Source organism: Crotalus tigris, unplaced genomic scaffold, assembly GCF_016545835.1.
Source record: "Crotalus tigris isolate CLP2741 ecotype Arizona unplaced genomic scaffold, ASM1654583v1 scf7180000017668.6805642782:7212621, whole genome shotgun sequence".
NCBI lineage: Eukaryota > Metazoa > Chordata > Lepidosauria > Squamata > Viperidae > Crotalus > Crotalus tigris.
The window spans coordinates 904,359-918,980 of NW_024096554.1; the positions used below are offsets into that span (position 1 = coordinate 904,359).

Genomic DNA, 14,622 nt, shown 5'->3' on the forward strand with positions numbered 1-14,622 from the left:
AAAGATATGAACTCTTGCAAGGTTTTCAATTTTTTTTTTGTTTCTCTTCTTCCCACATTTTATATAAAAACACTGAAATCTCAAGAGAATTCTAGCCATCCTCCATACAAATTGCTTGCTTTATGTCAAACGTCCTAATATATTTTTGTGCCAGTATTTCAGTGCATGCTATGTCTCAGGGGCACTCAATCCCCGAGCAAGCGAAACTTCATCTGAGCATGCAAGTGATCTAGGTTGCACGTGAAACCATCCCCCTCTAGTCTGTGGAAAAATAGTCTTCAATGAAACTGGTCCCTGATGCCAGAAAGGTTGGGGAGCGTTGCTGTATCTGACAGTACTATAAAATGTTATTTTTTTAAAAAAAAATGCATTTCAAAAACAACTTCATGTTTAGCCATTGTAAAAATGCAGCATAAATTAATTGATTTAAAGAACTGTTATCCAAATCTGTCATAGTGTGATCAATCTATCTATCTATCTATCTATCTATCTATCTATCTATCTATCTATCTATCTATCTATCTATCCCATTCTGATACACACATACATACATACATCATACACTGTATATATATATATACACACACATACATACAACATATATATGTGCACACACAAATATATACATATATACATACATACAATATATGTATGTACACACACATAAGTTTCCCCCATTTTATTGATTTCTCAATTTATTTTCTATATGAAACATCTGACTAGCACAATGAACAACTTCAAAATATCTACAAATTATAATGCATTAAATATAACAGAAGAAACCGTGAAAGAGGTAACTCACAAAACCAAATTCTACTATACATGAAAGATGCCATGCTACATTAGATACTTCCACCACTGATTCAGTGAGTTATGCTTCTAGTTTATGAGTAATTCACTGTCTTCCTATTTGTTTTCTCCTAATGTCTTAATAAATTTTTCTTAATTTTATTATCAGCCTGATGCACGTCTGTGAATATGTGATGAACTTTTATCAAATGACTTACACAGAAGATACTTTCCATTGAATTAAAAACATCATTACTGGAATGGAAATAACAAACACAAATATCTTTGTTAAAAACAAAATATATTGTTGAGTCTCCTTTTTTAAAACAAGGTCAAGGGGCTAAAGAGAGGTACAGCTGCTCTAGAGTAGCAGTTGAGTGGGGAGATTACAGTATTACCACATGTAATGCTCCTGCATATGTACATAAAGACACAAAAACTATTACTTAAATTAAGAGAGCCTTGTTCAGAAAGAAGCAGCATACAAATGCAGAACTTTAATTGCTGAACTAATAGCAAAATGTAGGCTGATTTGCCTGGGACCCTGGAACTCTACTCACTCAAACAGAGACTAGATTTACATATAAAGTTAAGCTATGGCTTGCTTAAGCATGCCTTACTCAATAAACTTCTGTGTTCAGATCACATGCTAAGATAAAATGAAATATAAACAAAGTATATGTTAAGAACTTAGTATGATTTTGGGACCAGCCAGAAAGTTCAAATATTTTTTTCAACCTCAATTGCTAGTGCTACAGCAAAGCTGACTGACAGTATGAATGAAAGAGCAAAAATAAGTTTTCATTTCTCTTAAAAAGCTAACAGAGGCAAAGAACTGGCCTTGCACCTCCTTCCTTGATGTCCTGTCCCTAACAAAATTGCTGTTAAAATTGTTCAGTTTTCTACTTAACCCTTTTTTTAAAGTTGTCTAAACTGGCTGCTTCCCATTCTAACTATGAGTTGTATGAACAGGCCTTATCTACCATTTGATATATTTTCAATGAGCCACAACCTCAAAATCTTTTCTTAATTAGCCACCATCGGCATCTATGTAAAATCAGAATTATTTACTGAACCTTCTCATTCTACATCTGATTGCAGTAACAGATTTGCAGTTTATCTGCCTGTTCATTCTGCTTACAGCAATGATTTAAAATTCTTCACAATACTTTTACCTGTTTGTTTTAAACATCATGAATAATCCGCTACAATCAAAAACTTGGCCACTTTTATCTTTAGACAGTCTCCTCCCTCTGACTGCCATGTGGGTTTCTTCCCGCCAGCTACAGGTTATATGGCACCTTAGGCCACATTAATTGATAGTTCCATCTCCCACCAAAGAGAAGATTTGCGTTTTTATAATGAATTAGAAGGAGAAACGGCATTGGTGTCCCAGTACTTACTTAGCCTAAAACTGACCCAACCTTTGCATGGAGTGAATGGTCACTACTTGAACACAAATGTTAAAAGAAAAAGAATAATATCAGCAGAAACTACTAAAAATATTACTAACACAATAACAATTTAAATAAATAAAAAGATGTCCACTTGATGGAATATAGAACAGACATCAGGCAACTTTCTATAAGGAATGAGTTCTACAGATGAGAAAAAGCAAAAAAGGCCTACATAACAGAAATTATTAATTTAGCTACAGAATCAAAAAGCCAGTGAAGATTTGCAGATTATTTTAAGGTACTAAGTACTTACATTTTAATGTTTCTCCAGCATATGGAATATGCAACTTAAATCGATCACAGCTTGGTCCAAGGGTTAATGATGTGCAGCTACAATTAAAAAAAATACTAATCTGAGTTTTTATGATGATTATAGGTGTTACTCATATTGTAATTACATAAAATTAGCTATATAAAGTACTGCTATATAAAGTACCATATATTAAGAACTTTACTGTGTTTTTAAATGTTTTCTACTATTACATATATTACTTGTTTTGGGGGACAAAAATGTGGGCTACATGTTGGCAAGCTGTACAAAGCAAAATAAAGTAGGATGAGCCCAAATGCTCAAAAATATCCAAATAACTGCAATTACACCTGCTTCAAAAGGTTTCTCCATCTCTAACATATGCACAGTCAAAATTTCTGGTCACTAAGACTGCAATCCTATATTTTTCCCTTATTGAACAAAGAAAGTCCATTTTTATAAGAGACCATTCTCAGGATTCTGTTTTGGGAACTGTTAAGAGGAAAGACCTAAAATTAATGCCACAGTGCTGCAATGGGAGCCTCTGGGAGTACCCAATGTCTTGCTTAATGCTATTCAGTATCTGCATGTTTCCAAGCTACTAAACGCTTGTGGAGATTTGGCAATGAATACACAATCCAAATCAAAGAGTAAGTAGCCTATGATGCCAGGGAAAAATTACAGTACAGTATTTGAAGCTTACAATGCACTCTTAAATAGAAAATCTTACTTTTAGGTTTTCCTCAACAAAATTATTTCTATTGTGCACTCAAACTTATGAAGACATCAGATTTTGCATCATTTTTTTTTTTTTTTGCTTTAGGCTACATTCTGATGAATCCTAAATCCTTCTTAACAATAACAAATATTACCTATTAATATTTCATTTTTCTGTAGTTTCATAGCATGCAAAATGAAAATGGTTTTGGCTACGTGACATACAGTAAATCCAAATTATTGTTAGCATTTCTACCACTTGGTTGCAGGGCCAAATGTTTTTGTCCATTTCAAACAGAAAAAGCCATTAATGTGTGTTTTGTTGTTCAGGTAACTCTTCACTGATTAAGCTGAGAGGAAATGATTGGTTCAAGGTGGCCCATGTGTTTAAAGAAGGACTAGAAACTCAATTTCCCAATCTTAGCCCAACACCTTAATCATTACGCCAGACTAGCTGTTTACATGAATCCAAGGAGACTTTTGAATGTAAAAAAATGTTTCAGATTTTGCAAGTATAGTATTTCCTTTTTGTCTATTGCTCAAAAACAAATGGAGAAGGATATATCTGGTATTATAATAAAAGAGATATTTAATAACAGTAATCTTAAAAGCAACACTAAGTATTTTTCGAGGCTCTTAAAGTCTGCTTTCTAAAATATTTTACTACTCTAAAGTGAAAGCTGACAGCATACGCAGTTGCATTTTGCCCAATTATTTCTGTTTGAGGAAGCGTCACATGAGATTTGAAAAATGGCTATTATCTGAACAACAAAAGGCCCACCTTGGAAAAATTACCCAAATACCTGCAAAGAGCTATAAAAAGTTCCAAGAATCAGGAAATAATGCTAATAATGCAGTAATTTTAGCATTCTTATGCCAAGAAGTATGTGATATATAAAGTATTTATCTATGACTTTCCTAGTTATATACAGCACATAAAAACTGAAAAGAACTATCAAGCTTTTATTTACCACAAAAAGAGCAAGAATTTTCCAAGACAAAATTCCTTGACAGGAGCCCATCAATATTATTTACGATTTTTCAGTTCATTTCCAAGGCAGTTCAAACAGAGGAGTCTGTATTTTTAAAGATCTAAGTAGTAAGTAGTTAAAAAAATGACTTCTAACTGTAAAGATTTTCTAGAAGAGATCTTGTTCAGTGCCCCAATACAGTTGGAAAGCATTCTGGGTCATTATCTATAAAAGAATTCTTTCAATAATGGAACCTAGAGTTAAAACGTATTGTAGGTTCCTTCTTTGCTCATTTTTAGAAATTCTGTCTATACCTTAATATTCAGATCTTTATTTTTTCTGGATATTAGTCTACTTTCTGGATTTAAGACTTTTAATCTTTGTTCTTTCTATGACTGTATCAAATTGACCCTATATTGTGCTCCTTATTTACTCTAGGTCAGGAGCATTAGCAGTCAATTTGGCTGCCCATAATTGATACAATAAACAAATTGTAAGCTTCTCAGCTCCTTCTTGTATTATAATTATATGAACTAAAGCTAGTATTGTAAATGCGCTTATTACATTATGTGAACATTGTTTCTTTTATCGCCTAAAGCATAAAAATGGCAGCTATTAGATTATACCCATGTTTCTCTGAAACTAAGACCGGGTCTTATACCGTATTTCCCCAAAAGTAAGACCCAGTCATGGAACTAAAAAAAGTTCAGTCAGATCTTCCAACTTCGTGATTTTTTTTTTTTTTTTGCGAACTCTGTTTCCCTGCAGCAGGAGAGAAACATGCCAGAGCTGGAAAGCAGGTTAGTGAAGAATTTTTTTTCCTTTTGGGAAGAGGGAGGAGCTGGGCAATGGTGCACCAAGTTCTATAACAGCGCCGGGAGGAGAAGAAGCAGGAAACAGAGCTGCCATTTCGAGAACGGAGAAGGGAGATATGGGGCAATGCAGGGCGGCAAGCAAGTGCTCTTCTCTGCTCTGCATCGCTGCGCAGAGCCGTTCTGCTTCCCACTCTCTGTTCTCTCCAATGGTGGTGACGGAGCGCTGGCAGAGAGAGGCGGCGGTCACGGCACAAGCCAAGAGAGAGTTGGCGGAGGAGGAGGTGGTGGCTGCTGCCAGGCAGGTGATCTGTTGGACAGAGCGTGAAGAAAGCCCCTCCAAGTAGTGCACCGCAGCAGCAGAACCTTTCGCCGTCAGTTCCCCCCTGGCTCCGAAACAGCGGAGAGGGACCAGGTCTACCCTGCCCATCCTCCATAGGGTAGCATGGTAGTCTGGCTCGGGAGGTGAGTGAAAGGGAGCAAGGAATGGCCTGGCTGGAAGGACCCTGAAGGAAGCGGGTGTGGGGCAAGTGGGGCAGTTCCACCCCCTCCTCCACCTGCCTCGCCTCATTGTGGCGGCAGCAGTGTGATGTGCCGCGCAGCCTCCTGCCCCATTGTGGCAGCCAGGTGGATGGAGTAGGCAGGATCCTAATTAGGGCTTATTTTTGGGATAGGGCTTATATTATAAGCATCCTGAAAAATCATGCTAGGGCTTATTTTCCGGTTAGGTCTTATTTTCGGGGAAACACGAAACATAGGGAAACAAGACAAGAAGTATTGACAGAAATATTATTCGTAGCATTTGTTTCACAGCATAAAGTTATTATTAGTTTTATCTCTAGTTTTACAAAAGAAACAATGACATTGATTTAGCGACTGTTCAAAGTTACAATGGCACTGAAAAAAATGACCTACGACTAGTCTTATGACCATCACAGAATCCTATCAGGTGAACAAAATTCAGGCTCTTCACCACTGGCATCTATTTATGACGGTTCCAGGGTTATGTGATTGGCATTTGTGACCTTCCTTCAATAAGCAAAGTTAATGGAGAGGTCTGGATTCATTTAATGACTGTGTGATTCATTTAATTGCATTTATTTGTTTAACAACCAAGGCAAAAAAAACCATAAAATTGGGCACAACTCACTTAACAACTGCCTTGTTTAACAATGAAAATTCTGGTCCCAATTTTGGTCATAAATCAAGGACTACTTGCATTACAAACAGTTTATGGACAGTCCATCAATCACCAATTGTGAACCAAGTTAAGAACCACTATCCCATTTAGGTTTCAAATTTTATTCAGGTAGAAAAACGATGTTAATGACTATTGGAAACTGCTGCATATCAAATCAAACTATTCAGATGGACTGAAAATTGCTCTCTAAGGTTACACACCGAGATCTTTCCAAATTCTAATGTGGCAAAATGTGGCACTCCTTTTATGCAGGAAAAGCAGCATAAAATATTCATCACAAAGTGGAAGACCTGCCTTTACTCATTCCATATACCACTCTACTCACCTTTGAGCATTTCTTGGTCAAAACAAAATATTTGGGATTGTAAATTCTCTGGAAAAAGTCTTAGCCATGACCCAAACCAAGAATACCACACCACTTGTCTTTTCTATTTTGAATGAAAAAATGTGTGAAATGTTCAGTTCTAGTGACCAGATGAGCCATTAATCAATCATATCCAACAATTCAGTTTCTTCTCTTTTGTAGAACCAACTAAAGGAAGACAGCAGAAGCTATAGCTGAAAGGTGCTGTAATTATTCATATAGAAATACTCATCACATGTGCCTTTCTACCATTTTCTCAAGCCCTTGACCAAATGGCCTGAAAACTTCCCACAAACTAAAAAATTGGCACAGATATACCTTTAAACAGGTATATTGACATAGATATACCTTTAAACAGAAACACCTAACAATGGAAACTCTTCCAATTTTGTTTGAGAAGTGCTATTAAGCATGTTCCACAAATCTTTATAGAATCTAAAAAATAATAATTTTACTTCCCACTTAATTAAAACATCAAGATTATGTATTAAGTGAATCATGAGTATCTAAGAATTTAATCTCAATTTTGGGACTCAGTCCCATCATTCTATGTGCCTCTTATGACCTTGGTTGGATAGTCTCCATTTTGCTCTAGTTGTATGCTAAGCAAGCACATGAAGTTTTATTCAGTTTATCAATTCTTACTCAAATAAGACATACGCAAAACTATGCTAATCACAGACTGAGAGTGCAAGGTGAGTTAAGTAAAATATGACATTTGGAATATGACCAAATCAGAGAATCTGCAGAGGTCTACAAAAATCATTTTAATATCATATATAATAAGGCAATGAATCAGCACCACAGAGATCAAATTCAAGCTTCCCTTCAGCTATGGAAGTTCACTGGCTAAGTTTCAGCATTCATTCTCTCTCAATCCAATATACTTCACAAGGTTATTGCTGTGCAGAAAAATAGGAGAATAGTTTGATATGTACACCAGCAGGAGCTCAGGCAGGCAGGCAGGTAGGCAGGCAGGCAGGCAGGTGGGCTGCCAGACGAAACTTTGAGAGAGTATTCACCCAATATTAAAACAACTAGTCATCTAAAATAATTCCCACTTTATTCTAATGAGAAAGTAGAACATGATATTGACACAATATGCTCAACATTTTAGACTCACTTGTGAAAAATAAAATATTTGGAATGACTGATGAAAACTAATTTCACTCTTAAGTGTTCTGCACAAACCAGGAAATCTTTGCAAACATGTAAAATAGATCAGAAAGAGCTTCTTTTATTCAAACAAATAAAAAACATTAAAAGTTCTTAAAGATATTTGAAAATCAGCCCTCAGAATAAGGTCATAACTTAAATTTATTACAAGATAGCTTACCCAGATTTCAGATCAGTAATCCTTAAACAGTTAGTTGCATCCAATCCCACTTTTCCATTTCTGACTACATTGGAGATCAAAGGAGAAAGTGATGGAGAAATTCTGTTTAAGGCAACTTCAGGAGACATATTTTTTGTAAGTTATATTCAATTCTGCAAAGAAAATAAGAAAAAGTAAGAAAGAGCAATTCCGTTTCTACATATCTTCACATTTTAAGAATTTGAAAGACCTCAGAGACACAGATGGAAAAAGGATAAAGGCAAAAAACCTGAAGTAAAGAAAAAAGCATAGAATTTATGAAGACTGCAGTAAACAAGTAGGATCAAAGCCATTTAGAAAGATAAAAAGAAGGATGTTTGGGCAAGCATTCACCTAAATAAAGCCTGCATGGTCTCTTTAAAATACACATTCATACACATGATTTCTCAAGCTCTTAACCATTATGTCCATTACTTAATTCCGATGGACAATGCAACTTACGATCTTCAAATATGAGCACAATTTGCTACTAGTTTAATAAACCTCCCAGGCTTATTGCTTGCCAAGAGAGGATCAAATGCTTGGCAGACAAAATATATGGATGGTTCAGCATATTGCAAGTTGTTCAGGCCATAAAAATGTGTTCAATGAAGTAAATAAAATTTCAGCACTGAACTTTAAACAGTACTGTTCAAATTTATTTTACATTGAACTCAACAATCACCAGCACATTTAATATGGCTCAATTTTGGCAAAAGAGAAAGCTTAAATAATGAATGTCATATAGTATCTGATATGGGTTATGCTGCATTTATTCAAATTATTCAAATAAAATTACAAAAAATGGAATAAAATAAACAGCAAATTTATCATGTTTTCTTTTATGAAACTTATATATGGGGTCATATGAAACATTATGGCAGCTCATTAATCATATGCATATGAATAAAAAGTTCAGGAAAGACATGGTAAGTAGACAGTTGTTGGCAGTCATTTATTGAATAACATTTTACATCCCACTGTTTAAAACAAACACCCGCTAGAGTAAATAATTTTCATGTGACTCCCAGGACCTAATGTCCTTGAACATACCTTTAATTAAAAAAAACTTCAGTCAATGCAGAGACAGGTAGTCTTCAACTTATGACTGTAATTGAACCCAATTGTAACTTGTGCTGATGTTTAAGTGGGTCACCATATGACTGTAGTTAATTTTGTGATCTTTTTTCAGCGATTGTTAAGTGAACCCATTGTAACTAATGGTTTTGGGGTTTTTTTGCAGGAAATTGAAATTAAACTCGTTTCTGGCAAAAAAAGGTCATAAATCAGTTATGTGACCATGGTGTATTGCAAATGACTATAGTGTGGACTGATTGTCAAGTGTCCAAAATGCAATTATGTGACTTTGGGAAGGTTAGGGTTAGGGTTATAAGTAGCTCTGGGAAGGTCCATTGGAACTTTGAACATTTGCTAAATGATAGATTGCAAATTAAGCAGTACTTTTACTGCTAAAATTGACTCATGCATTATTAAGGATTCCTTTTTAATACTGACGTGTAATAATAAGTTATTTAACTCGGAATAGCAGGTTTACCCATTAACTCTGTGTTTTGAATGTTTTTTCCCCAGAATGCTCACAGTTATATGAACTTTAATAAAGACAGCACAGGACTCTGGCTCTTTCTATCCCAGCCTCACTATGCCACTCTTAGAAGTGCCCCAAAAGAATCTTAATAATCCAGGAGAGGTTTAGCTGTTGGACAGGAAGCATCTACTTGTTCTTAGCTGATCTTGAAAAACGAGCTTTAACCTAATTATTTTGATGACAGCACCATAAAATTCTGAGCTACAGGGTTGAATAAGGAATATTTTACTTAGAGGGAGGAACCAATATCCAACCATGTCTCCTCCATTAGAAGATAGATTTCACATTTAAGTAAAAATATTGCACAAAAATATTTCTCAAGTATTCCAAAGCCAATAAGCAACCTAATACTAAAATGTAGACTGAATACATACAGGTGGAGGATTACAACTGAGGCAACAAAACAGCTTCTGAAAATGGAAATCCAGATTCAAATCCATCCACATCAATAAAAGCTTTGGAGGGCATTTCTTTAATTAAATGATTAATTTAATTAATAGAAATTTGTTTAGATGCACGACAATATAAAAACACAGCTAAAATGACTATGGTAACTTTACACAACTGATTCAAAGCCAATAATCAATCAACTAATATTAAAAATTGGAGAGCCATTGTGGTGTTGGACTAGGTCTAGGAGCAGGTTCTAGCCCACCTTCAGCCATGGAAGTTCACCAGCCAACTTTGGGCCAGTTATAACATTTCAGCCCAACTTATTTCACAGGGCTGCTGTTATGGGAAACCTACATATGTTGCCTTGAATTCCTGTACAAAATGAAAGATATATAGCTAATACATAAATTAGCTAATAATCCAGACGATATGCAGTCTTTCTGAAAAGATCATTACTTCATTACTTTCTAGAAGGCCCTGAGAAGGCCAGCCTAGCTTCTAGAGAGGTTTTTCCACAATATAGGTCCCTTTTGGCTTCAGGCCCCATCATCTTAGAACTGAGGTATCATGAACAGAATCTCCTGGAAGATTTTTCTTGATAGGCCAACTCTGGTTGGATTAGCTGATCCTGAAGTTCAGGAGCATCTTGCAGCCCAAGCAACTTCACAGAGCTGCTGTTCTGGGAGAGAAAAAGGCATAGAGCGACATTTGTCGACTCAAAACATCTAAAGGAAAAATATATTTAAAAAGTATAATATAGGATTTTGTGCCATCAAGTTGTCTTTGACTCCTAGTGGCTACGTTCTCCGTGATGAATCACATACGAAGCCTGGCTCCCAAATTTATCTGTTAATAACTGACCATTGGCTATAGCAAGTATTAAAGATACCAGGCTCAACCTTAGTAAACATCTGCAAGGATTTTTAGTTTTGATGTGTTTCGCCAATGGTAATGGAGCAATCATTCTGAGCGCTACTCAGCGAAAGACAAGAGCATAAATATCAAGGCTTGGAGGGGGAGGGGCCGTATGCATCCGATAAAAAAGGGGTAATGCAAGAATGAAAGCTCCAATTTCCACCGCAGGAACTCCTACACTTGCCGCTGAATCCCACAGCAAGGAAGAACAGGCACAGGAAACGCAGGTGACACAGCCACCCAGCCCGCCTTGAACCGGCTCGGCTTCCTCCGGCCTCCCTCAACCACCACCGAGACTTAAGGACACCTGCAGAAGGATCAGAAGAAGCGCTTACAAACCCCGAAACTGCGCCGACCGCTCGCCTCTCCCTCGCGCCGCGGGCGCCTGCGTGGATCCGCCCACTAAAGCCTGGCACGCTACAGTACGTGCGCGCCGCGAGCCGCCTTGCAGACAAGTCGAGCGCCCCGCCGATCCCTCCTCGAAAGCCGAGGAAAGGAAAGCGGGCCTTCCCGAATCAGTATAGGTGGTCTGCGCGCGCCTGACTTGAATACGGGGTTTTTATATATATATATATATATATATATATATATATATATATATATATATATATATATATATATATATATATATATATATATATATATATATATATATATATATATTATATATATATATATATATATATATATATATATATATATATATATATATATATATATATATATATATATAATATTATATATATATATATATATATATATATATATATATATATATATATATATATATATATATATATAAAACGACGATATATATATATATATATATATATATATAAAACGACGAGGACGATGTTGCAGCAAGATTCTGTACTGACAAGTGGTCTCGTCCGTTGGGGGGCACGTAGGCAGCGAGTTAGCGTGAAAACATGTTAAAAAGATTCGTCAGGCATTTCAAAGGGGTAGCCTACTAGATCCGTGAAGGACCCCGCAGGTAAAGCGGGGTTAGATAAACTGGAAGTTCGATAATAGGCGGATATAATGTTGAGGGCGGCTGGAGGAGAGGCAGGTTAGAGATCACGTTGCGGAGAAAAAGTTTCTTGTAGTGGCTCCTTGCTCGCTTCTCAGCATGGTAGTTGCAGAAATCGTCGTGGTGGGATCCTGTATGACAGATCTAGTGAGGTTAGTATTGTACACAAGGCCCTGCTTTTCCCTAAGTCAATACAAAAAAACTGGTCCGAGCAAATAAATCAGAGACTTTCTTTTACATTGAAAGAAAAGGATTGGATCCAGAGGCGCTCAAACTCTTCAATTCACTAACCTCTTCCTGAAGTTTCAGATCGTTTATTGACCCTCCAAATATTTATTGTATTAAACTAATTTAATTAATACTACTTTTAACTGACAACACTTATGACTTAATAATGGATTGTCCTGCCAACTCTTGGAGTACAGTATGGACCACTTTGGGAAAAACTTAATTTATGCTAATCCTAATCATTTGAAATATTACCTTAAAAAGAACCTAATATGAAGCAGTCCTGAGAGTTTTAATCCACATTTGAGTTAAAGGAGATTTTGCTGTGTAAATAAAACAGCTTGATCATTTAAGTATGATTATTTGCTTCCTAATTTGTGGTATTTTTACCTGATGTAAACAGATTTTTGTATGTAGGCTGATCAGAAATTATCAGATCTACTGATTGTGAGCATGTTTGTTTTTTTCTAATGATGCTGTTGTGCCATGATAAAATGGAACTAGAAAAGCAATACTGGCTATAAAGTAGAACTGTTCATTGGATATCTTTGTTCCCATCCATGACCTCACAAACTGTTGTAATCAGGGCTTTTTTTTGTCATAGAATGCCCAGAATGGAGTTCCGGCACCTTTTTGGGATGGAACCTTGTAGGGTAGGCAAGGTGGCTTGTATGACATGTGTGAGTTCCGGCACCTTTTTTTTTTTTTTTTTTTAAAAAAAAAGCACTGGTTGTAATCATTGAAAATTTAAAATACCCTTTATGTTAAAAACAGTCTCATCTGTAGGATAAGAAAGAAAAATCTAAATGTATACAGTGTTGACACGAAGAGATGCAAGAACCTATTGTAAGACTAAAATAGCAATATAAATAGTAACATTGCTAACTCTTATGTAGTACTGTTTAAGAAATCCATGAAGAAACATACATCAGAAATATCTCTAAATGTTTGTGCAAATCAACTTTTTTATTTATTCCTAGATTTTCAGATCAGAAATTTTCATCTCCTCTTTACACAAAGCATAGAATCAAATGAGAGTTCTAGAAGAGACAGTATATTTACAATTTTGATTAAAAATATTTATTTTAGGGAGATTTATTTCTAAATATGCTTGAGAGATACAGTACAACTTGTTCTTTAAAGTTGTTGAAACTTTAGGGCAAATGTATATAACATTTGATTCTGCTTTACTTCCAGTCTCTTTCATCCCATTGAATCAGGGAGAACCTGCCTGAATTTCTTATTTCTTTAAGGATTTAAGGAATGTTTATTTGCTTATATAACAGTTCTTGCCTATTTTTTACAAGGTCATCTCTCTGACAGTTTATCCCAGCCATACATACATACATACATACATACATACATACATACATACATACATACATATATATATATATATATGGCTGGGATAAACTGTCAGTATTAAGGCTTGTAGCATTTCAGATTTGGTTCACCTTAAAACCAAGTATACTTTTTCCCAAGATTGCAGTACATTTATGTGAATTGCAGAACATTTCTGCCAAATGATTTTGAAGTGTGCACTGACGGAATCAGAGACCAGTCATTGCAGGGTGCAGAAATGACCTTACTGCCTTCGCAGTGTTTATTATACATTTTTCCAAGCAGCCTAAAGCAACAGCATAGCAACGGCATTTTTATTGGTAGATTCTCCTTGTCAATCCTTAAGAATATCTCAGCCAGGGGCACCAACCAGGGGCAGTTTTCTGCTACATCCTGTTGGTGTGAACGAGGTGAGATCATGTGAACCAGGTGAAATCATGTACCAGCCTGGTGTATTTTCCTACATCACCATGGCGATATGAACGAGGTGAGATCATGCATTTGAACTGAGGCAGTTTGCTGCACATGAACTTTACATGACCTCAATCCCTACATCTCACTCTTTTTTGTTTTGTTAGACGAAACATCGTCATAAGAGGGGTTAGTAAAAGGATCATAATCAGGAGAGGAACATCCTTGCAGTTGTTTATATAGGGCAAAAACTTGATCCTGAAGCAATGTGGGAGAGGGTTTGCGGCAAAAAGCTTTGATACATATATTGCAAAAGGAAGGGATACACTGAACAAAGCAGCACCCACCAATCAAAATAGCACAAGTAATAACTGAATAACACAGGATATTTCCCAGTAATCCTGTGGGCAATCAAGCCCAAAGGATTTCCCACCAAGATCCTAAAGTATCAATTTTCAAATCAGAGGCCAAATTGTATAAAATATTGATCTGGTGCTGGATGGTTCGTGACTCATCTGAAATGTTGAAACAACACATTCCTTCAAAATTTTCACAACCCAAATACTGGCGCAGAAGCAAATAATTGATAGCAGCGCAATTTTGCAAGATAGCCTTTCTCAAATCTTGCAGCTCATGGTTGATTGCTGAGATAGCTGAAGAAGTAGCATTAATCGTTTTTGCTAAATTACACGCAATAGCGTTAATGTTGAGGTGAGCATGAACAGCAAGTCCTAGCACACCCACTAGAGACACAGCCAGCGCTACATATTCTGCTTTATTAAG

The 14,622-nt window shown here is 36.1% G+C and overlaps 2 protein-coding genes across 6 annotated transcripts in view; one reads left to right on the forward strand and one right to left on the reverse strand.

Moving 5' to 3' along the window:
- Positions 1 to 11,311, reverse strand: part of BABAM2 (BRISC and BRCA1 A complex member 2) — a 145,015-nt gene extending 133,704 nt beyond the window's left edge. For 2 of the 5 annotated variants that reach the window (XM_039337058.1, XM_039337062.1), the window contains exons 1-3: positions 11,169 to 11,311; positions 7,898 to 8,049; positions 2,500 to 2,576 (exon numbers count right to left, since the gene is read on the reverse strand). In XM_039337058.1, the coding sequence (XP_039192992.1) occupies positions 2,500 to 2,576; positions 7,898 to 8,025 (205 nt within the window). In that variant the 5' untranslated portion in view covers positions 8,026 to 8,049; positions 11,169 to 11,311. Of the gene's footprint in view, positions 1 to 2,499; positions 2,577 to 7,897; positions 8,050 to 11,007; positions 11,141 to 11,164 lie in introns of those variants that run through there. The other 3 variants (XM_039337059.1, XM_039337061.1, XM_039337060.1) reach the window with 3 other exon arrangements.
- A 504-nt stretch (positions 11,312 to 11,815) lies between these two features.
- The window catches only part of RBKS (ribokinase), a 71,678-nt gene continuing 68,871 nt past the window's right edge, over positions 11,816 to 14,622 (forward strand). Inside the window, exon 1 of the mRNA XM_039337063.1 lies at positions 11,816 to 12,011. Within this exon, the coding sequence (XP_039192997.1) occupies positions 11,959 to 12,011 (53 nt within the window). The 5' untranslated portion in view covers positions 11,816 to 11,958. The remainder of the gene's footprint in view (positions 12,012 to 14,622) is intronic.